This window comes from Trichoderma camerunense (genome assembly GCF_050948025.1).
Source record: "Trichoderma camerunense strain CBS 138272 chromosome Unknown V8C40scaffold_2, whole genome shotgun sequence".
NCBI lineage: Eukaryota > Fungi > Ascomycota > Sordariomycetes > Hypocreales > Hypocreaceae > Trichoderma > Trichoderma camerunense.
The window spans coordinates 2186823-2211074 of record NW_028145368.1 but is presented as its reverse complement, the minus strand read 5'-3'; the positions used below and the strand labels follow the sequence as shown (position 1 = coordinate 2211074).

Genomic DNA, 24252 nt, shown 5'->3' with positions numbered 1-24252 from the left:
CGCCAATTACCAACAACGTGGAACCTTGGATATATATTTGGTAATGGGAATGTCCAATGCCCTGGGAATGTTTCATCCCGCTGAGGATTCACAACGTGGTTTGATCGTTCGATGTTTGTTGGGACGTGCGCAAAAAAAAAGTAGGTACACGCCGTGACATGCCGCAATGAGGCTTGCATTGCCGCTCAAGACGATGTTGCTTGGATTCGCATTCTCCCATGTCATGGATTACCAGGTATGAGGTATGTATAACGCATAAAATGTTGTTTTACATATCTGGATGTAACTCGCCAAGCATATTTCACATGTCCCAACGACACGACTTCAATGAAGTTATACCACTACTTCAAGGCAATAACTAGGCTTTGAGTTTGATCTTTGGCAGAATAGAGTGACACTTTATGGCGGTAATTGAAAGAATAAATAATTAATCGAGGTATGGGAGACATGAGCTACAATCCAACCGTCTTTCCCATTTGCCTTTGTAGAAACCTCGCAAAGAGAAAAAACTATCCACAACTCGGGACTGGGTAAAAATATATATAGCATTATGGAGTCAACCGATGAATACAAATGGAACCATCTCGTGTGATCCGCTTTCAATTCACTTCACTCGCTCACACAAACACACTATTCATCTCCTTCGTCTATGGGGGCGCCTGGGCTTCTCTTCTTCCTCTGAATTAACATAAACAAAGTGTACAATTGCTCATCTCGTATTCACATCATTTTACAACAAAAGAGCGGCCACGGCTCCGCCAAACAGAGCCACCATGGCAGGAGCGCGGAATCCAGCGGCTCCAGCCGGGACAGGAGGTAGGCCGGATTGGGCAGGCTGGGAAGGAACAGCGCCCGAGCTGCCAGGGGTGATGACGGTCGTCAAACCACCGGTAGGAACGGGAACGGGAGCCGGAGTGACGACGGGAGAAACGACAACCGGAGTAGAGACAGCGTGCTGCGGAGGCGGAGGCGGGTAGTAGGCAGACTGAGCCGGGCTGCTGCTGGTAGCGGCAGGGGCAGTCGCTGGTGGAACTGCAGTGGTCGAGACAGGAGTCGAAGCAATGCCGGAGGGGGTGGGGACCACAGCAGCACACGTGGTGCAAGAGGGGATCGCAACGGGGGTCGTCTGGGTGACAATGGGAGTGACAACAATGACGTGAGGTGTCGTTTGGGGCTCGGAGCAGGTGTTCTGGCCCCCCTTGCAGGTGTAGGTGTTGGGCAGCGTGTAAGTAGCAGTGATCTCGGGAGGGGCCGTCTTGGGAGGAGACGTGGGACTGCCGCTGCCGTTCTCAATGGGGCACCAGGTCGTGTAGAGCTCAACCACCTCAGTCGTGACGTGGCCAACGGGGCAGTTGGTGACAGAGGGCGGGCACGAGGTGATGGTGTACACGTTGGTCGTGGTGAAGGTCGAGGTATAAGTGGGAGCAGCAGTGGTACCGGCACCGGCAGCAGCGGTAGTGGTCTGGTCCAAGGTAGCGGTGGTGCTGAGGCTAGGGACGGAGTAGACAACAGTGCCATTGCCAAAGTGGTGAGAAGTGGTCGGACGTCCGCTGCTAGCAGGGCCAGTGGACAGCGGCACGCCGGAGGTGGTAGCGGCAGATGTCGTGACAGCAGAAGTGGTGGCCACCTTGGATGTCGAGGCGGCAGCAGAAGTGGTCGTCTGGGCAGCAGAGGTGGTTTGGTTGACGGAGGAAGCACACTGGCCGATGGCAGAAGCCGGGACAGCGTCGGGGCCAGAGCCGATGGGGATCAGCTCAGTACCGCAATCCTCGTTGGCTGCAATGTGAATTTCCTGGTTATCCCAGTCAAAGACGACATAAGCAGCCCTCAGGAAGGTGTCACCGAGAACGGGGAAGTCATCGTCTTGAGAGACACCAAGCTTGCAGATACCCAGATCAGGTTGCTGCCAGATGAAGTCCTTGTACTCGACGTCGACGACGACGTCACCAAACTTGAAGTTAACACGGCCGGGGGTGTCGATGATATCGCAGTCAACAATGTAGTCGCCAGAGGTAGTCTCCAGACGGGCAGAAGGGAAGGCCGCGAGGATCTTCTCGAAAAGGGCACCGGGAAGGGTGCTGACGGTGTAGCCGCTGTCGAGGAGCACCGGCTGGCCGTTAGGCTTGTCGAAGACCTCAACCTTGGATCCATCCTCCTTGGTGATGCTCATACCATCCATGTAAACCCAGTAACGAGTGTAGCCGTCGGGAGAGGAGGCGGCGGGGATGATGGGTCGCTTGGCGAGGGGTCCAGAAAACTTCTTGACGTCAATTCCGCCATAGGTGACAGAGCCTCGGTCACTGTCAAGGCCTCGGATATCAAGACTGAAGGCCCTGCTCTTGATGAAGCCCTGCGTGGCCAAGTTGTCAATGACAAAGGGGTAAGGGCTCTTCCAGCCACTCAGATCAGGGCCAGCACCGAGAATACCAACGGAAGCAAACTCGCTGTCAGTGGCAACACCGAAAACCTGCTGGTTAATTCTCAATGCTGCATTGTTCGTTAGCAGCTGTTTTCTTTTCCCTCCTCGTCTCACATCGATTGCCTTATGCCAATATTGAGGCAAGCTTGCGCATGCTTTAATATGTATTCGGAGCTTATTCCATTCCTCCATGTGACAACCTCAATGGTTGGTAGGTATAAACAGAAAAAATATTATGAACTTACAGCCGAGCTGGACGTAATCGTAGCCATAGTTGAAATCAACAAAGCCGGTACCATATTTGATACCTCCCGGTTCCTTAGCGTCGACAAATGTTGTGGAGTTTGAAAATCGGCCAAAGGTCTCGCAAAAGGTTGGGTCTGTAGCCTTGCTACACACGGGGTTGACCCAGAGCTCGGAAGAACCAGTATCGAAATTGACGCTCACTGCCTGCGGTGGTGTACCAATTTCGAGTTGAATGCTGTAAAAGTAGCCAGTTTGCTGGGCTTGCAAATCGGCGCTATCCTGGCGCCTGTGCAGGTGCTTCGAACGGGCACCCTTGGTGGTGGTAAGAGTATATCGCATAATTCCATTTTGCTCGGATGTGTAGCTGTCGATGAAGTCGAGGGCTTGAGCCGCGAGCGGCCACGCCGCGAGCGCATAAAGAGTGGAACGCATAGTGAATGTATGCAACGCCAAACAATTGCCGGCTTAAGGAATGACCGGCAAAGAGGCTGTATCAAAAAAACGAAGAAGAAGGAAAGATTGAAAAGCAGTTGGACAAAGAAAGGGAGCGACGTAGGCGTAAAGGAGGGAGAGACGCATGCGGCAGAGGGAGCTGGCCCAGGGAGCATTATGTATAATTTAATCGGCCTTCCCTGCCTTGCGCGTGTGGATAATTAGTTGATAGCGGAGGATGAGCGAACAAGACGAACCAACCCAAGCAATCCATGGCCCTGGCGTGGGTCCCATGCTTGTATGGCGTCGCTTGAGTAAGTCAAACGGCCACCAGGTTGCGCCAGTATGACGGCTCTGCCTGCGTCTGTTTGGGCCAAGACGCGGCAGTGGGTTCTGGGAGCACAGAGGAAATGAAGACGTACAGGGGCGCCAGAAACGCTCTCACCTTCTCACCTCCTCGTTGTGGCGACTAGAGATGCGCCAGAGAGGCCTCAAGCTTCGAGCTTGTGCAGCTCCAACCGGCCGAGTGTTGCAGTGCAAGATGACACGGAGCGCTCGGTGGCATTAGACTGGCTTCAATCGACGCTAAAGCGCTAAGTCGGGAAGCTTGTATTCTGCTTCAATCATGCGTTTCTTCCCGCAGTATCGCCTTTGCAGGCCCGGAGAGCGCCTGGATAAGCGCAGCTATCCGAACTCCTTTTTTCTCTCCCGTTTCCTTCTTTCAGAGCGTTGGCTTCACCGTCATCTCTTGGTGGCCAGAAGCTCTTCCAGCTGCAGTACCGAAAGAGGAGGGGAGCAGACATGCTCCTTAGGGCCTTGGCGGCGATCCTGAAATTCAGGGAAATGTCGAAGGTCACTGATTCCTCCACAGAAATCCCACCCGTATCCATCATCTCTCGCATAGCCTCGATGCATTTGTAGATCCTGCTTGTGCTTGAGGCTGCAGCTGCTACGCCCATTGGCGGGATGGCAAGCGTCAATCCAGGACCGTCACCCGCTAAAACGAAGACGAGCTTCGCCTTGCTCGCCTTGTGTGGAGGGCGACATTGGACAAAGTTTCGGAAGCATTAATTGAGCGAAATGGGCCAGGCTAAACAATGGGGCGAGCGGGCAGGGATCCGTCGTAAAGGGGGGGTCTAGCTGAAGTTCAAGAGACATTAATAACGAAGGGGTCGCGTAGCGGAGCAGACGAAACAAATCAGATCACTCGCCAAGCTAGACACGGGAGGACAGCAGCAGCAGCAGCGGTGGGATCCGGGTTTGTGTTTGTTTGTTTGCCGGCGGGATCAACTGGAGAGTGTTGAAAAGGGGCGAGATGAGATGCCGCACATGCGAATTCTCGAAGCTCAAGTTGGATATGATTGGAATTGTTTATGCCAACCAGTGATGATGGCGAGAGGGGATTTGGAAAACAAAAGATGAGCCACCACGTTTCGGTTCCTGCATTAGACCAGCACTCACTTGGACGCTTGTCGCTTAGGCCGGTGCTTTAGTGCCCCTTATTGGGCCTTAGCACGGCAGCGTTCTGCAGGGGCCGCCCATCCTTTGCTGTGATACGGCCTGTGATCGCTGGAACGGCACAGCGATAAGGTGTTGATAGCGCACCTCGACTTTTTTAAGCTCAGCCACAGCGGGATCTCATCCTGGGGATTGTTTACTGTACTCGTACAGCATGAAGCAAGTCGAGGTGGCTTTTTAAACATTTGCCCCTTCAGATGAACTATTGCCATCTTCACAGACTAGCAAAATTGCGAGTGCGATCGATGACATGTCTCTGGCGGGGAGGCAGTGTCCCAGCCACCCGATGAAATTGGCACTGGTTCTTGCAACCTGGTTTGGAATTGGAAATACGGGGATAGAGCATAGTGTGACGGGGTAATTTTAAAGTTATATCACCACGCGATCTTTCAGAAGCTTTGATGGCGTTGCTGTTGATGCATACTAAGAATAGTTTCATTCTTAAAGACAAGTAAACACACCACGCAGCATGGAAAGCCTTCAATGATAGACCAAGATATACTAGAATGAAACAGGTACAAAATCATCCAGCTCTTGGCTTCTGTGTAGTGTAAAGCAAAGTATACTTCTACATCTTATTCACTAGACACAGGCTACATGATGCAGTTGTACAAAATGCAGCCAGAGTTCATGTTGTGCAATGATACAGCCGTTAAGCCGCAAATTATATGGTGTCACTCCATATGCAGCCACTTCCCCTTTTGGAAGGGAAGTATTAACCGTTCCTCGCCATGAGCTAACGAGGATGAACTGCATACATGTGCCAAGCATATGAGCAAACTTAAACTTGCCAAGGAGTATTCAATAGGATTTCGCCTCTAAGCGAGCAATATGCTTTATGTGCAATGGACGGCAATTCTTTCCGTCCGTAGGGTAATACCTATGCTACATGTACAGCTCACGAAAAGGAGTCTGGAGTATATTCATGAGAGTCCCCAAGGCAACTATATTTGTAATCAGGAACGAGTTACATCAAATAGCTTGAACTCAGTCGATCGTTAAGGTCGACTCTAAAGATGGTAAAGCATACATTTTGGGTCATGGGGCGTTTTGCATTTCGCTGGTGTGCTCCAGGGTAGCTCTGAATACATGTATTAAAAGGACGCCATCGACAGCTTACTTACATTTATCCAAATGAGCTGATAGAGCTAGTATTGGTTCTGAGGGGTAGCCAATCATGTGCCCGAAATTCCGAGTTTTAAGCTGCATACAACGTTTCGAACATGCATGTGAGCCTTTTGAAGAAACCAAGTCATACCACGTTGTTTCTCTAACCAATGTGAGTTCGGTTAGTATCTGTTCCGCTTTCAGTTGAGGCAAAGTCCGACAACATGAACACACTAAAAGTGGAATTAAAGGCATACTAAACTCATGAGCTGGTTAATATTCCGCCAAGTGGTGGGCTTCATCTTACCACACTTGACGTTCTAAATGGAAACAAGGAAAGCACTAACCGATAGCACCGAAGAGCCAAATGTGGCAATCCGGCCTGACAAAAGAGTGTCCTTATTATGCAGACAGTAGACTGAATAGGAGAATAAGAAACACGCGGTGTTGTGCCTGGTTTGATACGCGTGATAAAGTTACATGTGACTACATGTAGCGCCGTTGTGATAACACTATGAATTCAGCCACAATGAAGAAGAATTGACCAACACTTAATCAGTGTAGATAGCACTGATATTTATCAAGTCAAACTAATGCAATCATCTACTATTCAACCGGGCGTCAATATCGGGCTTGACTTACTATCCGGTTTGCCGACTCTTCGCATTTTATGACGGCTAAGGGGACCTTGGTTGTCTGGAGCGGTCTCTTGATGACTTAAAGCCTGATCGTAAAGTAAAGAAAACGATAGCATGGCCTTCAGACCGACACGTATCGACAATTGATAGGGCGGGAATTGCATATTGTCCGTCAAAGTCATGCGGTTGACTTCATTCTCCATGCGGACACAGGGCTTATGTCCGACCCTATTGGCGGATGCGAGTCCTCCGATGTCTTTAGCATCTACATGACTTCAACAAAAGTAGTTACCTTACCGACAGATACAAATCTCCGCAAACATTCTTTCACAACAGACCAATCCGAGACGAATCTGCCCACACTCGCATTGCCAGCGGACAAACCATGTAATGGCGAACAATCGCCATACCCCAGCGGAGTAATATGGGAGTTTTGTTATAAAGCGGCTTCTCTCTCTTTTATAAAGGAGACTTTATCAATATATATTTTGCTTTAATAGCAGTCCAAAAGTAATTGAACCAGAACAGTGTCGCATACATAACCTGAATATGTTTTGGGGTCGATTTTCTCCAGAAAGGGATATCCCTTCTCAAGAAGGCAAAGTAATTGTGGTTACTGGAGGGCATGTTGACACTTCTCGTTTTTAAAGTGAGAATCAAGCTTGCTAATATGAACAATAAACAGAAACGCAGGAATTGGTAAAGAGACAATCTTACAACTATGCAAGCATTCGCCGAAAAAAGTCTTCCTCGCTACAAGAAACGAAGACAAGGCAAAAGAAGCCATTGCGTCCATCAACTCAACGCTGTCCAAGCCTGCCGACATTGAGTTTGTGAAACTTAATCTCAGTAACTTGGCATCAGCCGCTGCTGCAGCCGAGGACATTACTCGCAGCACTGATCGGATTGATCTACTGTTTCTCAATGCTGGCATCATGAACCAGCCGCCTGGCAAAACCGATGACGGACTTGACCTGCAACTCGGCACCAATCACGTCGGCCACTTTCTCTTCACAAAGAAGCTGTTGCCTGTGCTCAAGCAAACCGCCACTAAATATAACCCCGATGTACGCGTTGTGTCTACTGCATCCAACGGACACACATTTGCACCAGCTTTCGAGACCATGATCTCAACCGAGAAATTATCGGCACAAGGCCAATGGACTTCATATGGCGCATCCAAGGCAGCCAACATCCTCTTCGCCGCTGAACTGGCCAAGCGACACCCCGAACTCACCTCGGTGTCTTTGCATCCTGGAATGATCCAAACAGATCTATATGTGACAACAACCTCAAACAGCTTCTTCCTCAGAAATCTCTTGCGCTTCTTCGGCCCCATCTTGTACCATGACGTTGCATATGGTGCCTTGACTCAGCTTTGGGCGGCTACCGTGGACAAGAGCAAGCTTCAGCAGGGCGGATTCTATGTGCCGGTGGGGCAGCTGGAGAGCAAGAACAAGTACGCCGTCGATGCGGATATGCAGAAGAGGCTGTGGGATTGGACAGAGGCAGAGTTGAAGCAGAGGGGTTATTGAACATTTCTGTGTGGTGTGTTTAATCTTTAGCTGGATCTTCATTACAATTATTAGACTTGTAGCGAGCCTCTGAATTAAAGTCAGGTTCTTTTTCTCTTCCATTTCAGCTCATCCATTTGTAGATTATCATAAATGGGCTAGTGTTTTATCCTTGGGTAATAATATGTTGACATTCTCTGTCAATTATCCTTTAACAAGGTGGTATTCCTGAGATCTCTTGCGAGCTTACGGAGCAACCTCGACTTGTTGGTGAGGGGCCGGGCTTGGTCCCCGTCTTATCTCGGACCAAGCAACGGCCTTGCTCGTCCGGGTATTCGTCCGGGTGGGACGTTTTGTCCGATCCGATCTCGCCGAAAACGAGAGTCGGAGTAAGACAGGTCCACATCACACCATGCGGCAAGATCTCATAGACGAGATAAAGATACAAGCTTAAAAGAAAACCGAGAAAAAAGTCTGTAGATTGTTTACTTGTTTGCGTCGTACCAATCAAACTTTTGATAAGATGGGGTTCCCTGATGCCATCACGGGGGGATGCCTCTGCGGCTCGATCCGCTACTCAATATCTGCGTCTAGCGAGACGCCATGGCCGCCTCAGGTATGCATCCAGATGACGCGCTGAGATTGAACGCATGACTTACCTTCGGATCGATTTAGTCATCGGCCTGTCAATGTAGGTGTGCCCTATTTTTAGAAGTACCAGATTATCAGATGAGATCAAGATGGTTATCTGTTACGGACTTGTACCATGCCCTATCCGAATGCTGACACTTTGATAGGTACAATGTGTCGCAAGTGGACATCATCACTCATTGCGCAATTCGTCATTATACTCCCCGACCAGCTCAAGCCAGCTTTCCACACACAGGAAACATACGACGAATATGAGTCGTCGCCTGGCCGGTACAGAGGATTCTGCAAGCGGTGCGGTACTTCGTTGGTTTGGCGGTCTGCAGATGATAGTAGCACCGTCGATGTTTTCCTAGGGACAGTGGATGAAAGGTGGCTTGTGCATGAAGATGGTGGCAAAGTTGGACAAGAGCTGGCTAGGCCCAATGGAACACAGTTTTGGATGGAGAATGCTATTCCAGGGGTGACTGATCTGATGAAGGGAGGGAAAGAGTTTCTCAAAGAAGGTGAAGACGGATGGGAGAGAAAGAGGGAATAGAGTATCTATAGAGAAGACGGGAAGGGGCTCGGCAAATGATACAGTTGGTCTTGGTCAGCGAATTAGAATAGACTATTGTTTTCAGCGAATAGAAAGCAACTCATTGTATGGGACATGTATGCTCATTGCTCATATCTAGTTGCATAGTCGCGTGACCGATGGAGACTGGCAGTTGAACAAGCCGGCCTATGTATGTTCCTAAACCCCGTTAAAAAGGCATTCTTCACAATGGACCCGGTATATCCTTGTTACGAGGCGTGGTATCATAGCTCGAGGGAAATGCCGGAGTGGGCGGAGGAAGAAACTCTAGGTCAGGTCTCAGAAAACCACATCAATCCCCATTTGTAACTTCCCAAGACCTTTCTATGGTCCTGAAACAATCCGTGGACGTGTTTGCCGACTTCCGCAGCATTACAAAGCGCTAAGTAAGCTGTCAAAGCAGCACATGCCACCTATTGGCCGGTGCTTCCGCTGTCATGAGCAAAAGACGGGAATTTGATGGAGAGCGGGCCGGAAACACAGCTATGAGAGGGGAGCGGAGCGCTCCGGAGTTTAGAACTAAGACGACCAAGTCGATAGCGGTCTAGAGGGCTAGGGCTTGGTTTGTTTCAATGGCGTCACTTCAATGATGTCCGTTCGTGAGTCTACCGGCCGCTCGTGCGTTGTTCGTTTCTCAATCTCAATGTGAGGAAACAAGTGATAGAATAGGGGTCAGGTGTCGAGCAGCTGACGCGTAAGAGGGAGAATTCGGTGGCAACTCAACTCCTCCTTAATTCTCAAGTCGAAACTAGTAAAGCTGGACCCTATTGCCGCTTTATCGTACGATATGGTAGCTCTCAATTGAGGATCCGTACGGCTGGACAGACGACTCAAATTACCCGAGGGTATTGACCCTGTGACATGGAACTATAGTCTTGACAACTTGTCGCCCCATTCCCCAGCTTCCGCCTAATTAGTAACAACAGATAGAACTAGGGGACTATGCTCTTGGAAGCTCGAACCCCGCGTTCTAGCTCATGATCTGGGGAATCTGGGGATCAGTTGGCGGACCGCTATGGTGGCGCAATGGTGGACGTAGCGTGGGTCTCCGGACCGAAGCCCGTAACCCTCCGGAAGAGCCCACCGCGAACCGGCATCGGATAGCACTCGAGTGCGAGATGCTTAAATATATCCCAAGCCCGCTGCCCGTAGCTACCAGACCTCGGCTATATGTGCTTAACCCGAAATACCGGTTGTAAGTCCCCTTGCAGTAGCCTTACAGATGGATCCCCTGGAACAGTTTAGCACCGCCCTGGACACCATGTCCGACAGCAGCTCTCTTAGCCCGGAGCCGCATCTGTCCAACAAGCAGCCGGTGCGAAGAGCTAGCAAGGCCTGTCTGGCATGCCGGGCTAGAAAGGTCAGATGCGACGTGACGATAAGATCTCCGTGCGGCAACTGTCAGTGGAATGGACAGCAGTGTGTTACACATGCTCGACGTGCCAGGAGGTATGTGTTGGACATGAAGTAGATGATGGATAATTAACAACGTTTATTAACGATATATCTCTAGACGGAGAAGAAAGCCTGTCCCTGCTGTGGTCCCGACCGAATCAGGTGCTTCAAAGGAGCTTGAATTGAAAGATGGCCCATGCGATCTGCTCAAGGAGTTTGCCATTGACTCCTTGGAGGCACCCATTTCCATGGAAGACTTGGAGCTCTTAAAGGCAGACATCGACTCAGACAAGTCTCCACAGAGTTTATTGTCGGATGATGTCGATGCCTTTGATCTGCCAAAATATGTCAGGCCCCTGACCAGCCTGCCCCCAGACGACATGGAGTATTTACATTCCGAGGGCGCCTTGGATCTGCCCGACAGCACTCTACAGAACGCCCTCCTCCGCGCATTCTTTGAATACGTGCACCCGTATGTTCCTACACTGGATCTGGATGCTTTCCTGCATTCTATAGAGACACATGATGGGTCAGCGGGCCAGGTTAGCTTGCTATTGCTGCAGGCTGTGCTTGCAGCTGGGACGGCACATGTAGAGCTGGAGCATCTTAGAAATGGCGGATATCAGACGCGGAAGCAGGCCCGCACAGCGTTTATGAAGCGAGTTCGGGTAAGTTTGTTGCTGGTAACTTGAATGCACTATTGATTTATTAACACGGATGAATAGCTTCTCTACAAGTATAACTGCGAGCTGGATCAGATGGTTCTCACGCAGTCGCTGCTGCTCATCACTTCATGGCAAGATGCCTCTGATGAGCACGGCAAGACATGGTTTTGGATTGATGCCGCCGTTTCCCACGCCTTCGCAGCCGGACTGCATCTAGAGCCCTCAGTAAACAAGCCCAACCTATCAAAGCGAAAGCAAAGACTACGCCGCCGAGTCTGGTGGTGCTGCTTCATCCGCGACCGGCTGCTCTCCTTAGGCATGAAGCGGCTACCACGAATCAAAGACGGCGATTTCCACGTGTCGATGCTCGAAGAGGCCGACTTCCAGCCGGAGCAGATTCGCAGTGACGACGACCACGCCAAGTTCGAGGCCATGTGCGTCTACGTCAAGAGCCGTAAGAAGCGCGCCGAGTTGGCCCGCATGTGCGTCGCGCAGGCGACTCTCTGCAGGTCCATGAGCTTCTTATCGAGCAGCATGTACGTGGCGCCTCACGACAACTTTTCCAACTTCTCCGAGGCCCGCAAGATGACGCCAGACGGCGAACAGAAATTCACCACGTACATCCGAGACCTGCTGGAGTGGAGAGACGGCTTGCCGGAGAGCGTCTCGTATCGCCCCATCTCGAGCAACGACATTGGCAAGGACGGTAACACGAGCATTTCGATGGACCGTGCGGTGCTGCATATGATTTACAACACGGCTGTGCTGTGCCTTTACCGCTCGCGCTTCATGGTGTTGCTGAACGAGCCGACTGCGTCCACGATGGAGAAGGAGATGTGTAAGATATACATGCAGCACTCTGCAAAGCGGATAGAGGAAATCTCCAAGAACATTTACGACCACGGCCTGGATCGACTACTTCCTAGCATGGCGGCGAATATCGCTGTGTCAACTGCCAGCGTCTATTTATTGGAGCTAAAGGGCCATCTTCAGGGCTGTGCAACCGAGCAGAGCTATCGGCAGAGCAGAAAGCTCATGCAGTCTATGCATGACATTTATGCAGGCGCTGATTTGTCGAGGGAATCCATTGAATGGGACAAAGAGGACAGCTCGGAAGAGGCCCCTGAGATGGCGGAAGATTATCTCATGGCGGACCAGGATTGGCTCAAGGACTTGGAGGCTGCGACATGCTGGTTGGTGGCCGAGCCGTTCAGGGCAGACAGCTTTCTACAGAATCCTGGAGAGGGATTGGACGTGTTTAATGAGTTTTTTGTTTGTTAAATAATCATAGAGTACTGGCTTGAGAGTCACTGCTCATACTGGCGTATTTTTGGATTTGGGGATTATGAATCACTAGATATTGATGTTGCAACGGCCTCTAGATTAGGAAATACCCAAGGTATAATACATGGGAGCTGAATCCCCATGTCTTTCTTGTTGTAATCATCTTCTTGAATCTGTTGTGAACTCGCTATACGTAACACGCATCTACCATCTTCGATTCCCTTCTTTCTTGTCAAATCTTAATTGCGATATCGGGTCAGTTAACCGGTGCTTCAATCTTACTCATACCCCATAATCTCAAAATCCCCATAGAAGCCGAGAGATATCAACGCGATACCCCGTACACAGGATCGCACACCTCTCACAAACAGTGGAGTATCGGACATTTCCCACGCAAAACTCATCCATCCAAACAAGAAACGCAAAGCCCTGCCCCATCACCCATTCTCAGAAAATTGCCTAATGCGGTATGTGGCGATCCAGCTTGTTCCCTATTATACAAATCGAGTGAAGTCGCATCTGCTAGCCCTCCCAAAGCTCTTTTTAGCTCCCGCCGCACTAAACCTTGGAACAAGATGCTTCCATTTGGGATTCGTGTTGCATCGAGTGGGCGCCGCTACCCCACAGAAACATAAAGGCCGTTTCGGCGAGATGAACCGAGTTCATTGGCTGAGGAACGTCTCGGTCCGCATCACCAATAGCTCGGCTTGCGGTCCGCTCAAGCATCTTGCAAGGCGGAAACGTTTTTGATCTGGGGTAAATCGAGGCTGAGTGAGGGGCTAATAGTTTCCAGTTTGGGAAGCATACGGAGAATGTAATGTTTTGCGTCGGCGATTAGTAGTGAATTTGCAAGCAAAGAGGAGGAGCAAGAGGAGATGATGCGTCCGTGTGATGGCTGGCCACGGTCGATTCAGTGGCCGGCCTTTTGTGTAACGGACCGCATTCTAGCCCTCTGCGGGGGAAGAGGATTGGCAGCCAAGATTCGGTTTATTGGCACAATACGACACAATATATGTAAGGGGGGCTTTTTTGGCTGGTGTTGCATAAATTGGCTTGTTGGTAACCCAACAGAAGATTCGAGTCCAGCCCGAAATCCCCTCTCCAAGATTTTCTCTTTTTCTCTTTCTCTTTTTCTATTCCTTAACAGCAAGCGTTCAATATTCTTTATCAATATTCACAATGGCACCCTCAGCTACCGAGCCTAGCACCAACCCCCTGGACTTCCAGAGCGGCTTTGTCCAGATTATTAACGGCAAAAGCTCGCCCACGGCAACTACCCGCCATGGCATCAACCCAGCAACTCTCAAGGCGAAGCCTGAGGTTCCCCTAGCCACTAAGGAAGACCTCGACAGTGCTGTTGCTGCCGCAAAGGAGGCCTTCAAGAAGTGGTCCAAAGTTCCGTACGAAGAACGCAAAGCCGCCGTGTTGGCATTTGCAGATGCCATTGACAAGCAGCGGGTCGAGTTCCGCGACCTGTTGATTTCGGAACAAGGAAAACCTGTAAGGACTTTTGAAAAAACTTGTGATAATCATTGAACATTTTGTACTGATCAATTACTAGATCCCTCAAGCAGATGGCGAAACCAACGCGGCTATCGAGTGGATCAGGGGCATGGCCAACATCAAGATCCCCGAGGACGTCATCGAAGACAACGAGAGACACACCGTCATCACAAGATATATGCCCTTGGGCGTTGTCGCTGCCATTGTTCCCTGGAACTTTCCTCTCTTGCTGGCAACAGGAAAGATTGCCCCTGCTCTGCTCACAGGAAACGTCATCATCGTCAAGCCATCGTAAGTCACATCCTTGGAGGAAACAATAACCCATGTAATAGAATCTCATCTAACTGTTAATGGATAGACCTTTCACACCTTACTGTGGCTTGAAGATCGTTGAGCTGGCGCAACAGTTCTTCCCACCTGGTGTTGTCCAGTCTCTCAGCGGAGATGACAACCTTGGCCCATGGCTTACAAGCCATCCTGGCATCGACAAGATTAGCTTTACTGGCTCAACACAGACCGGAAAGCTGGTTATGCAGAATGCATCCAAGACTCTGAAGAGAGTGACTCTTGAGCTGTAAGACTTCCTTCTTTGACATATATCAGTTGGGATACACCTGACAGCTTGATAGTGGTGGCAACGACCCCGCCATCGTCTTCCCAGACGTAGACGTCGACAAGGTCGCTGAAAAGGTAACAGCCCATTCATCATATACTCCAAGTCAGACATGTAAATGCTAACAACAAATAGGTCGCCCTATACGCCTTCCTCAACTCCGGCCAAGTCTGCCTGAACCTCAAGCGCATCTACATCCACGAATCCATCTACGAAGAATTCCGCGACGCCATGGTCAAGCACATCAAGGCCTACACTCTCGGCAACGGCGCCGACGCCGGCGTCAGCCACGGCCCCCTCCAAAACTCCATGCAGTACGACCGCGTCAAGACCTTCTTCGACGACATCGAGAAGCAAGGGTGGAAGGTCGCCGTTGGTGGCAAGATTGAGCCACCTACCAATGGATTCTACATTGCTCCTACGGTTATTGATCGACCTCCTGAGAACTCACGTATTGTCGTTGAGGAGCCTTTCGGTAAGGATACTCTGACGCAATGAGAAAGGCATGTTGAATGATGCTGATACATTCTGCTCTTTAGGTCCCATTGTCCCTCTCCTCTCATGGAGCACTGAAGAAGAAGTCATTGCCCGCGCCAACAACACAACCATGGGTCTCGGCGCCTCAATTTGGTCCAATGACATTGAAAAGGCGGCTAGAATTGGTCGTGAAATGGAGGCCGGAACTGTCTGGATCAACACACACTTCGAAATCTCCCCCATTGTGCCCTTTGGTGGACACAAGGAGAGTGGCATCGGCGCCGAGTGGGGACTCAACGGACTCAAGAGCTTTTGCAATGTTCAGTCAATGTTTGTCAACAAGCAGGTAGTAAGCTAAAGGTGTTGTAGACAGGAAAGATACCAAGAATAATATACCTTGTTGATGATGATGGGGCAGAATGCGTGTCGAAGACATCTTTGTTTCATATTCTCTCAGCAAACACTTGCTTGGCATCTACGATTGACAAGTGTTCTAACACAGGAAAGAGAGGATTGCAGAAGAGGTACATCACAATGAGTGAGCGTCAATAGACGCCCTCGTGTATTAAATAGCAGATAATTCTCATCTCAAGGTGCGCCAAACATGCGAAACTACCTAGTTGCCGATTTTTCCAAATTGATATGTGCATAAGTCATACTGCTGAATCCAAAAAAAGGGCTATAACATCATTTTCACCGTTTGTCATATATCGCAATAAAACAAAAGCCGTTTTCATAGAGGCACGCTGCCATTACCAAGGAAAGCAACGTTCGGATCGGAATTCGCATCGGGCGCCATGCCCGTGAAGCCATCGCTATTCTCCATATTCATCTGAGAATCAAGCGGGCTTAGAAACGTATCAGTGGATAGAGGGGGCGGTGTCAATGCATTTTCGTTGAGCGCGGACATGGCCACGTAGTCGACCATTAGCCATAGAGCAGCTTCCAGCTTTGGATCAACCTCTGAGGTTGTCGGGTCCAAAAGGGCAGAAAGAGAGTGATAGTTGGCGTCGAATAGCATTAATTGAAGATGCTTAAGTAGCAAGTGGGATGTTAATAATTTGACAAAATCACAAATAAGAATAGGCCGCGAAGACTCACCATTTTCGAAGCGTGGTCCCACCTTCTTCCCACCCGTTCTAGTATGTGGATAGCCTTTTGGTAATGACTCAACAGTTCTGGGTCCGTGACTTGTCCCTTTTCCTGGTCGATATGGATAGCCAAGGAGAGAATGCCACCGGCAAGAATTGAGGCATATGCGTAAAAGGAGGATTGCACGTGGCAGCCAGAGGTGATGGCGTCCTCCACAACGGAAGATATTGCTCGCGCATGGTCACAGGCGACTTCAAAAGAGCGGGTCAAGAATTTTGGCGGTACTTTACAGTTGCCTTTCTGGAGCCTCATTCGGAGAAGGAATGGGTGATTGAGGAGACAGTGGGCGGTGTGGAAAGTGATACGAGCAAACACAACGTGTTCAAGAGACTGGAAATCCAGTGTGCCGTCGGGTTTGCGATACTGCTGCACGATCTGAGGGATAGGGGTGGTTTCTACTTGAAGGTGATGGTCGATGAGCAGCAAGAAGGTATTTAGTAATGTGAAATCAGACCTGGGATCCCATGGCGGCATCTCGTCAATTTCGCGCCCGTGCAGGACATATCGTACGCATCGTCCAAGAGCCGTGGCGGCAAGTATCGTTTGAGTAAAAGTACTGTTGACCGCTGAGTCTCCCTCAGACTTCCAGTTGATGAGCTGATGGAGTGTTGGTGTTTTCTTCCAGACGCCCCTTCTGAAAGTCTCTTCGTCAACTGGTAACTGGACATGTATGTCCTCCTCAGAAATGGCTGGTGGACGACTTTGGCCGACTGAGACCAGCTTGTCGAGCAGATATATTGACCAGAAAGCTCGGCGGTGCTCTTCCTGTTCAATCGGGCTCAATGTGTTCTTCGGTTCCTTCATTAGCTGCAAGTCTTGGGCAATGCGGACGGCAAGACCAATCTTGAGCCACCCTGAGCTGGTGCGACCACCTGAAGGGAATTCATGGTTAACGAAAACACTAACTTTTCATCCTTTTTCAGAAGATGACATACATGTGAAGTCGACCACTCCAAGAATATTACTAGCCTGTGCGACCTGTAGAGTAGGATTATTCTCAACCGTAAGGTGGTCATTGAGGAGAGCCAGCCAAGCCTCCCTAGCATATGCCTCGGTGGCCTCGCGCCTACAACCTGCAAAGTAGTCGGAATCTGAGAATTTGAGGGCTGACGCTAAAATGCCAAAGAGTAAGCATTTTGGTACGAGACCGTAATTTAGTCTCTCCCGAAAGCTTTGCTCGTGGAAATATGTGTAAGGCTGATTATGAACATGAAGGAAGTAAGTATCGATGAGGTGAGCCATGACAGGGGGAGGCGGCGCGGTAGTAAATCTCCTGCTGCGGAGTTAGCAAGCTCCGTTATATAATTACTGGTATAGGCGGGATAGTAAATAAAACGCACATTGCATTCGCAATATCAGACACGGGTTGCTCTGTTGTTTCGGGGACGGGCGGTTGGAATTGCTGCTGAGGTGGTGATGGCTCTGTGAATTCTGGAGAGAGATCCTGGTAGGTGGTGGATGCTGCCAGGTCTGGGAAAGTAACTCGTCCATTTCGATTTTCGCCATTTCTTGAATGTTGTTAGCAAATGATGAACTTCTTGGTTCTATCGACACAGGGTTGACGCACAGGAAGCCTATTAAGCCCTGGCTATGCAGCTGGGCCAGTTGCGATTCGATGGTGTTGATCCTGTTGAGCAGCTCGGGCTATATCGATGGTCAGAACGCGAATGCAGATTCAAGACGGGTGATGCTCACATCCACGACGCCGGTGCGAGGGAAGAGGGTTGACGTTGTAGTGGGAGCGGACGGCGATCGACCCTTGACGGAGCCATTGCTAGGCGCTGCGTTGGGAGGGTTGGTGGCGGAGTAGGGCTCGTAGTGACAGACGCGATCGACTCGGCGACAGTTCATGCATCGGGGACGCTCGCCGGAGCATCTGGTTTTGCGATGCCTGCAGGATTTGATTCGCACACGTTAGCTACAGTGGTTTTGACAACATTCACATTCACAGCTTCCCAGGCCGGAGAACGTCAGCCATTAAGCTCCGCTCGGCAGCTGAGGCGGCGTTTCCCGACCTGTGCCGGCGGCTGCAAGTAACAGCAAGACACGGAGAAAGAGGCGAGTTCGCGCACCGACAATTCGTGCAGGCCTGGCGGATGCGGCGGATGGTGTTGACAGTCGGCGCCGGCCGGGCTCGCGCATCGGACCGCTCCCAGCTGGAAGCATCGGCTGCTTGTTCGGACATGGTGCTACCGCATGCCTGTGCGACGGATGCGAAAAAACCATCGATCACGATGTTCGATTGAGATGCAGCAGAAAGACGCTGAATAAACGATGAGCGGGGTTGCACATATAGCGATAGCGTGCCTGCATAACTTAAAGCTTGCACAACTCCGGGTCCCACGAAAAGTAACCGGTACCCGACGCTGGCAGCGGGGGAACCTGACAGAACCTGACCGGGGCAGCCTGTCAGGCCCGCGGGTTTTGAGTTTTGCAGCGTGATGCAATTGGCGAGTCAGCGGCTGACCAACAACTCAGCGCACCCGGCAGGTACCGTTGGCGCTAGAAAGTGTACCCGGTACCTCTGCTAGTGGCTGATCACAGGTAATATTGTGCAACGCTCCTTTACAGCAGTAGCGGCTCTTTAGTGATTGATGGCCTCTGGGGGATCTTCCAAGTTCTCCTTTCATGGGCGGTCGGGCAGTTTTGAGGTCATGTTGGTGTTTGATGCCCGTTGCACCATCTTCACGTCGTGTCTTGGTAGTGAAAGCTTCCCACTCATTCTCTGTTTCAGCTCTTAATCCGAGTTAAATTTCAGCCAAGGCTGCGGTTACAGCCCATCACGGGAGCTGCTCGCCAACGATCCTCTGAGATTCTGACACTCTGAGATTCTGACTCCCTCCGTGGCCGATCCGGTGGTCGCGGCTGACAAACTGCCTGACCATGCGCAGAAAGGCCCTCGAGAGCGTAATATTCCGATTGCACTCGTAAGGCGGCTGAAGCCAGACCTCGGCAAGTTGCCTTAATGCAGAGACAAGCCATTTCCCCCTCTTTTCCAAGTAGGACTCGCACCATTCGTATCCTCTTCAAGAAGGGGAAACTCCCCGAGATGCATAGAGCAGCAGAATCTCTCGTCGTTTGTCGGGATTTTGCGCTCTCTATCGACTGTGCCACCAACTAGACTGCCTTCCATTGCTTTTCAAAATCTATTTGCCGATTGAACCGTAGTGCCCATGTTGATTGTCCAGTGACTTGAACTCGAAGCGGGCGCCAGGCATTCCAGCCAGAAATAGTGCTCTGCATCGGCTCTCATTATGCAGCAGAGGGTGTGGTGTCGGCCTATCGGCGCCGAAGCGTGCTCGGGACAAGAGGCCCGATGGAAATCAGAGTCCCGACATATCGTATCGTCCGTTGTCCCAGTGTCAGGGGCGTTTTCCTGTCCGAATCTTGGTCTTGCCAACACCTGGGCCTGCATGATGACTCAACTTCTATGATGCCTTAAGAGAGATTAGCTTACATCCTTATGAAGATGGAGATAATAGGCGATATCGACATCCCAAATGGAGTTGTAGTGCCGGCTACCGCTTACCTTTCACCAAGCGTGACTTGAGAGTCGAAATTGGAGTTGAGCATGGCCGAGATGAACAAGAATCGGCGGTATTCCGCTCATCACCAGCTCAAAGAGAGGCGAAACGCCGCGGCTATCCGAGCGCTTGGGCGGCGATCATCCGGGAGGCCTAGCGAGCTCATCCCCGACGACAATCGGCCGCCGCACGCGTCTCTTCCCCCCCGGGACGCGATCTCGCGCGTAGATCCCTGGAGATTCATCCGGCAGAGCACTTCGGCAGAGACGCTTGATGTTAAATTTGGCTTTGCAGACGATGCAGAGCCGGTGATGCGATTATACTAGGTTGATACCGACCCCTCCATTTCTGGGCATGGTGGACCGGTCCGCAGAGCGGTCCGCGTGGGGCAGCACTCCGCCTATTTGCTTGCACTTAAGTTTGACAGCAGCTGAACAAATTAAGCTTGAAGCATCATGTGATGAAGGGAGTTGATAGAAGCAAATAATTAATAAGAGGAGATAAAAACAGAATTCATACGATTTGGGTGGCCTCTTATAAGGCTGTATCCAGACTGCCCGCTATAAAAAGCATGACTCGGATACACGTAGGTAAAGGGTACCTGTATGAGCACTTACATACAATATAAAGTGGGATTGTGCGCATCTTTGCTTCTAGATGGAGCATATGCATGTGCAGTAGAAGCAACAAGCTACAACAGGTATCTATACGCCTTATATCTAAGTTCTACCACTATGAGCGACCCGTATCTTTGGCTGTGATACGATCAATGCTCACCTTTTGGCGGCAGGAAAGGCAGTTCGGAGATGTAATAGTTCGTACGACTGGATCACTCGCCTGGTAGCCTTTTCCTCTGTTATCTGCGACCCCATCTGCATCAGAAGCTATGGGGGCTGCCTCCTCCTTCGCCTCCTCTTCCCTTATCCAGACTCCTTCGTTAATTCTTAGACGATCAGTGGTCCCTTTTCTGATTTGGCAGCATCTGGGCACCGCAAGGATCCTTTTACCGGTGAACTCCTTCCAATCCACCGCAAATTGGAGGCACGCATTCGCATATTCGCCCTCGTCTCCGTCCATCTCAATGATGTTTATTTGGAGCACCTCGGGATCAGTATCCTCAGGGGGGAACAAGTGGTCGAATGTAATACCGTAGTAGTCTATTTGACTAAGACCAATTGCAATGAGAATTGCCGTTAGTCATGATCGAATGAACAGGGCCAAGCGAGTTCTCTATGCACCTGGGCCTGCAACTCACTCTATAGTTCCTCTGATCCAACCAAGATACTCGTCACGCACGACGAGGTCATTTTCGATATCGGGGCTAGGGTCAGAGCCGTATATGGCTCGATACGCCACCTTCGCGAGCGATGGCCCAGACGGTTGTGGGTAAGGCGGAGGAAATCCACCGAAATGCCACGGCTCATTTGGAAGAAGCTTTTGTATAGACACAAGCGGCCCCTCGATTTGGATGCGAAACGGCTTGTCCGGCGGGGGTGGATGATGGGCGTGGACCAGCGACCGGATGCAACTTGGGATATGAAGTTGAAGAGCCAAAGCTGGTATTACGCAGCTTTGAAGATTATAGGGCCTAAGCCAAGATCACAAAGTCTAGAAAAGGAGATTTAAGACTTTCGAAGAAGAGATGGGAGAAGAGATAGAGGGTTTGATGAAGAGCAACTGACAGAAAACCAGTCGGTGCACGGTTCTCCCTGCTTGCGTGTTTATATGATTGGTTACATGTAACTCTTTTTTTCAGATCATGCGCACTGTCTACACGGATTAATATAATTGTGGCCATCTTGTTCGACGTAGGAAGGGACCTGGGCGAGATTGTGGACTTAGACCAAAGTGCTTCCATCAAGTAGGCAACATAAACAGACCAATTGCATTGTGCTTAAAAGTGTTTAAGATTCCAAGCCTCCAAGTTGTTCAAGGATATCAATTACTGTCAATCGCCAATTATCCCAACTTTCCTGTGTTGAAAGAGGCGTAGGCCACGATGTTGCCATTGGAATGGGGGCGTCCTTCAAGTTGGCCGGGTAGAGCTCATTTTGGACTGTCTGCCACGTCAATCCAGAAGACAGATCATGCAATTCATAGAGGTGTCGACAGTCGCCCTCAAATATAATACGCGCCGTCGCCTTCCAAGTCTTAGCGGCAGATGCAGAAAATGCTCGATGCATACTTTCCAACGAACACAACTTATAAAGAATACTTTTCACATAACAAATTTGATCTCGAGCACCGTTAACAGTGGTAGTGTCGCGAAGTTTTCGTAAGGTCGCTGATTCCTGAGCACCGATGCCCTTGCAATCGCTCCCAATATTCTGCCAACGAGCGAGATACTTGACAATTTCCGGATCCAAGACAAGAGCTACTGCCAGATCTAATGGCATTTGAAGGCTGCTTGATGACCAATGGTTCCAAAATGCGACATATTCTGGACTATCGCTTGGGAGGTGCCAATACCTGACGCCATTGATAACTGGGTGAGAAACTGAGATGACGCATGTCTCAGATAGAAGTTTTATAATAGAAAGCTTCCCTGAGACTACGGCTGGTAGGATAGTTATTTGGGTGTCAGAATTGATATTTTCAAAACCACGGGGATCGAAAGTGTCACCTAGTCGTCGAAGACTATCGAAAAATATCTCCATGTCACGTAAGCTCCCCTTATATATGAGTTCGGCGCAACTATGCGCAAGGATACTTCCCATTTGGGGGGGAGGCAAACCGAAAGCTTTTTGACCAAAACGACATTTGACATGTTGCCGAATGGAGTCCGAGAGGATCCATAGTGCATCCCACTTATGATGTTTCACCAACCAAACAAGTGCCTCGTAGATGGAGTACGGCATCTTGTTGATTGCTGCTGACATTAGGACATCCATGGCATCCCATTTAAGGCAAGCATATGCGAGTTCCCATGCCGTTCCCCAGTCTAAATGCATTCCGTTACTCTCTTTTATCGCAGTCTTTAACGCGGCGGTATCATCATTATGCATGGCAATTAACAAGATATCCCTGTTGTTGAAGGCCCAATCTGGCTTCAGATCCATATACGAAACAAAGTTTTGAGGAAAGTCTGTATCTTTCCGTAACAATGAAGATCTTATTAGGCAGCTTTGAGATACTGGATGAAAATCTGGAGAGCGAACTCCGATAGCTTCGAATAGCGCGGAGAAAGCTTCAAATGTATCGCAGAGCCAGTAGATCAACATCCAGATACAATGGTGTTTTTGCATCCAAAATATTCGATCCGAATCTCTTGGGAAGCTCTCAGAGCATCGGCTGATGTATTTGACAACACGATCAACAATCAGTTGAAAAGAAACGGATATGTGCGAGGTCGGCGTGATTTGGAGTTCCTCTCTAGCTCGAGCCAAGATATTGATGTCCTCATTTGTGGTGCTGGAATGAAAGTTGTAGTCAAGGAGAGCTTCTCCAGCTTTAACACAAGTATTTAGTACCGCGGCAGAATATATCATGGACGCGTCCATAGGGAGTGATTCCGGAGAACGTTGAAAAACATACGTCGATCGAAAAATGCTATCTAACAACCGTTCGTCTGTTTGTGTATATTAGCATCGTATATCTTCTAATTCGAATCAGTAAGGACTGGCCTTCCTCTGCAAAAAAGTTCAGCATTCGAAGATGTCCTCTATTCACCAAATCACCGTACATATCAAACTTTGCTATCAGAGGTACAACATAGGTAAGCAACTTCACTGGCAGCATACAGGTAGGTAGGTACCTGGTGGGTAAGGAAACTTAAATGTAACAAAACTCTAAACTTACCTTGAAATTCATAGCGCTTATAGATGTCTTGACCCATAGAGTTCTGCACGATTAAATTTAACGAGAGTGTCTCCATACATTGCCCGTTTGGCATCTCTATGATTACTATACACTCGATTGGTAGGCCACCCTCGTCGTCTTGGTACTCAGCAAATCTGTGAAATTTCGCTCAGTTGTTGATCATGAAGTACTTCTGGCAAGCTTACCTTTGAAACAATATTTCCCCATTGCGTGTTTGCCATTTTAACTCAGGCTGATCACCTGTGTTGCGACGACGTGGAGTGAGAGCTGTGGATGGGGGCAGATTCCAGATATCGAAATTGCATGTCAAGAAATCTTTCAGCTCGAAGGCGACCATGGAAAAGGTATTAAGTTTAGATTTTGCCCCCTTGAAAATTCCGATTAGTAAAAGATCAATTAGACGTATCATCTCATGGTACTTGCTTGGGTAAGACGCTGTATGTGGTACGCTCGACGGTCATTGGATGCGCCCATATGAGCCCGTTGGGGATGTATGGCAATAATGTCGGTCAATATCCAACATGCCTTCAGCAAGTTTATGTATCCTTGATTGTATGAAGCATTGTATTCATGAGATTCTGGAGCAACCCCCAGTTGTGACTCCGCCTATTCTCCCATTAGTCCTAATCACATTTTCACATAATCTTTTTACACTCTACCTTCATGAGCCACCATTGCCCTATTTGAAGCCAGCTATCAATGCCAATTGATGCCCAAGGCC

At 49.7% G+C, this 24252-nt stretch overlaps 6 protein-coding genes across 6 annotated transcripts; 4 read left to right on the top strand and 2 right to left on the bottom strand.

Moving 5' to 3' along the window:
* Positions 1 to 222: 222 nt before the first annotated feature.
* Positions 223 to 3327, bottom strand: V8C40DRAFT_233621 (aspartic peptidase domain-containing protein). Its single transcript, XM_083213415.1, has 2 exons — positions 2665 to 3327; positions 223 to 2487 (listed from the first exon to the last, which is right to left on the bottom strand). Exons 1-2 carry the CDS (start codon positions 3095 to 3097, stop codon positions 731 to 733), a joined length of 2190 nt encoding a protein of 729 aa, XP_083078146.1. The 5' UTR covers positions 3098 to 3327; the 3' UTR covers positions 223 to 730.
* A 3658-nt stretch (positions 3328 to 6985) lies between these two features.
* On the top strand, positions 6986 to 7895 carry V8C40DRAFT_261787 (uncharacterized protein; the record flags this gene model as incomplete). Its single annotated transcript, XM_083219298.1, has 2 exons — positions 6986 to 7009; positions 7089 to 7895. 2 exons carry the CDS (start codon positions 6986 to 6988, stop codon positions 7893 to 7895), a joined length of 831 nt encoding a protein of 276 aa, XP_083078145.1.
* A 446-nt stretch (positions 7896 to 8341) lies between these two features.
* On the top strand, positions 8342 to 9245 carry V8C40DRAFT_233617 (Mss4-like protein). Its single transcript, XM_083213414.1, has 3 exons — positions 8342 to 8490; positions 8550 to 8565; positions 8672 to 9245. Exons 1-3 carry the CDS (start codon positions 8398 to 8400, stop codon positions 9058 to 9060), a joined length of 498 nt encoding a protein of 165 aa, XP_083078144.1. The 5' UTR covers positions 8342 to 8397; the 3' UTR covers positions 9061 to 9245.
* Positions 9246 to 10271: 1026 nt separating this feature from the next.
* V8C40DRAFT_233614 (Zn(II)2Cys6 transcription factor) lies at positions 10272 to 12602 on the top strand. The gene is made up of 3 exons (XM_083213413.1): positions 10272 to 10548; positions 10613 to 11162; positions 11220 to 12602. Exons 1-3 carry the CDS (start codon positions 10322 to 10324, stop codon positions 12438 to 12440), a joined length of 1998 nt encoding a protein of 665 aa, XP_083078143.1. The 5' UTR covers positions 10272 to 10321; the 3' UTR covers positions 12441 to 12602.
* A 900-nt stretch (positions 12603 to 13502) lies between these two features.
* Positions 13503 to 15549, top strand: V8C40DRAFT_101003 (aldehyde dehydrogenase family protein). Its single transcript, XM_083210666.1, has 6 exons — positions 13503 to 13943; positions 14005 to 14237; positions 14305 to 14520; positions 14576 to 14636; positions 14695 to 15034; positions 15099 to 15549. The coding sequence occupies exons 1-6, from the start codon at positions 13623 to 13625 to the stop codon at positions 15392 to 15394; spliced, it is 1467 nt and encodes a 488-aa protein (XP_083078142.1). The 5' UTR covers positions 13503 to 13622; the 3' UTR covers positions 15395 to 15549.
* A 12-nt stretch (positions 15550 to 15561) lies between these two features.
* On the bottom strand, positions 15562 to 18078 carry V8C40DRAFT_233608 (fungal specific transcription factor domain-containing protein). Its single transcript, XM_083213412.1, has 6 exons — positions 17884 to 18078; positions 17756 to 17832; positions 17529 to 17696; positions 17124 to 17461; positions 16138 to 17060; positions 15562 to 16069 (listed from the first exon to the last, which is right to left on the bottom strand). Exons 1-6 carry the CDS (start codon positions 18037 to 18039, stop codon positions 15770 to 15772), a joined length of 1962 nt encoding a protein of 653 aa, XP_083078141.1. The 5' UTR covers positions 18040 to 18078; the 3' UTR covers positions 15562 to 15769.
* Positions 18079 to 24252: the final 6174 nt, after the last annotated feature.

What these genes read in the sequence shown, in the direction of transcription:
- V8C40DRAFT_233608 (XM_083213412.1), bottom strand. Translation starts at nt 18,039, where the DNA reads ATGAACTGTCGCCGAGTCGATCGCGTCTGTCACTACGAGCCCTACTCC. An exon ending in TCTGATATTGCGAATGCAAT is followed by an intron (nt 17,462 to 17,528) that starts GTGCGTTTTATT and finishes ACTCCGCAGCAG; the next exon opens with GAGATTTACTACCGCGCCGC. An exon ending in TGGAGTGGTCGACTTCACAT is followed by an intron (nt 17,061 to 17,123) that starts GTATGTCATCTT and finishes AATTCCCTTCAG; the next exon opens with GTGGTCGCACCAGCTCAGGG.
- V8C40DRAFT_101003 (XM_083210666.1), top strand. Translation starts at nt 13,623, where the DNA reads ATGGCACCCTCAGCTACCGAGCCTAGCACCAACCCCCTGGACTTCCAG. An exon ending in GTCATCATCGTCAAGCCATC is followed by an intron (nt 14,238 to 14,304) that starts GTAAGTCACATC and finishes GTTAATGGATAG; the next exon opens with ACCTTTCACACCTTACTGTG. An exon ending in TGTCGTTGAGGAGCCTTTCG is followed by an intron (nt 15,035 to 15,098) that starts GTAAGGATACTC and finishes TCTGCTCTTTAG; the next exon opens with GTCCCATTGTCCCTCTCCTC.
- V8C40DRAFT_233614 (XM_083213413.1), top strand. Translation starts at nt 10,322, where the DNA reads ATGGATCCCCTGGAACAGTTTAGCACCGCCCTGGACACCATGTCCGAC. An exon ending in CATGCTCGACGTGCCAGGAG is followed by an intron (nt 10,549 to 10,612) that starts GTATGTGTTGGA and finishes ATATATCTCTAG; the next exon opens with ACGGAGAAGAAAGCCTGTCC. An exon ending in CGTTTATGAAGCGAGTTCGG is followed by an intron (nt 11,163 to 11,219) that starts GTAAGTTTGTTG and finishes ACGGATGAATAG; the next exon opens with CTTCTCTACAAGTATAACTG.
- V8C40DRAFT_233621 (XM_083213415.1), bottom strand. Translation starts at nt 3,097, where the DNA reads ATGCGTTCCACTCTTTATGCGCTCGCGGCGTGGCCGCTCGCGGCTCAA. An exon ending in CGATTACGTCCAGCTCGGCT is followed by an intron (nt 2,488 to 2,664) that starts GTAAGTTCATAA and finishes CGAACAATGCAG; the next exon opens with CATTGAGAATTAACCAGCAG.
- V8C40DRAFT_233617 (XM_083213414.1), top strand. Translation starts at nt 8,398, where the DNA reads ATGGGGTTCCCTGATGCCATCACGGGGGGATGCCTCTGCGGCTCGATC.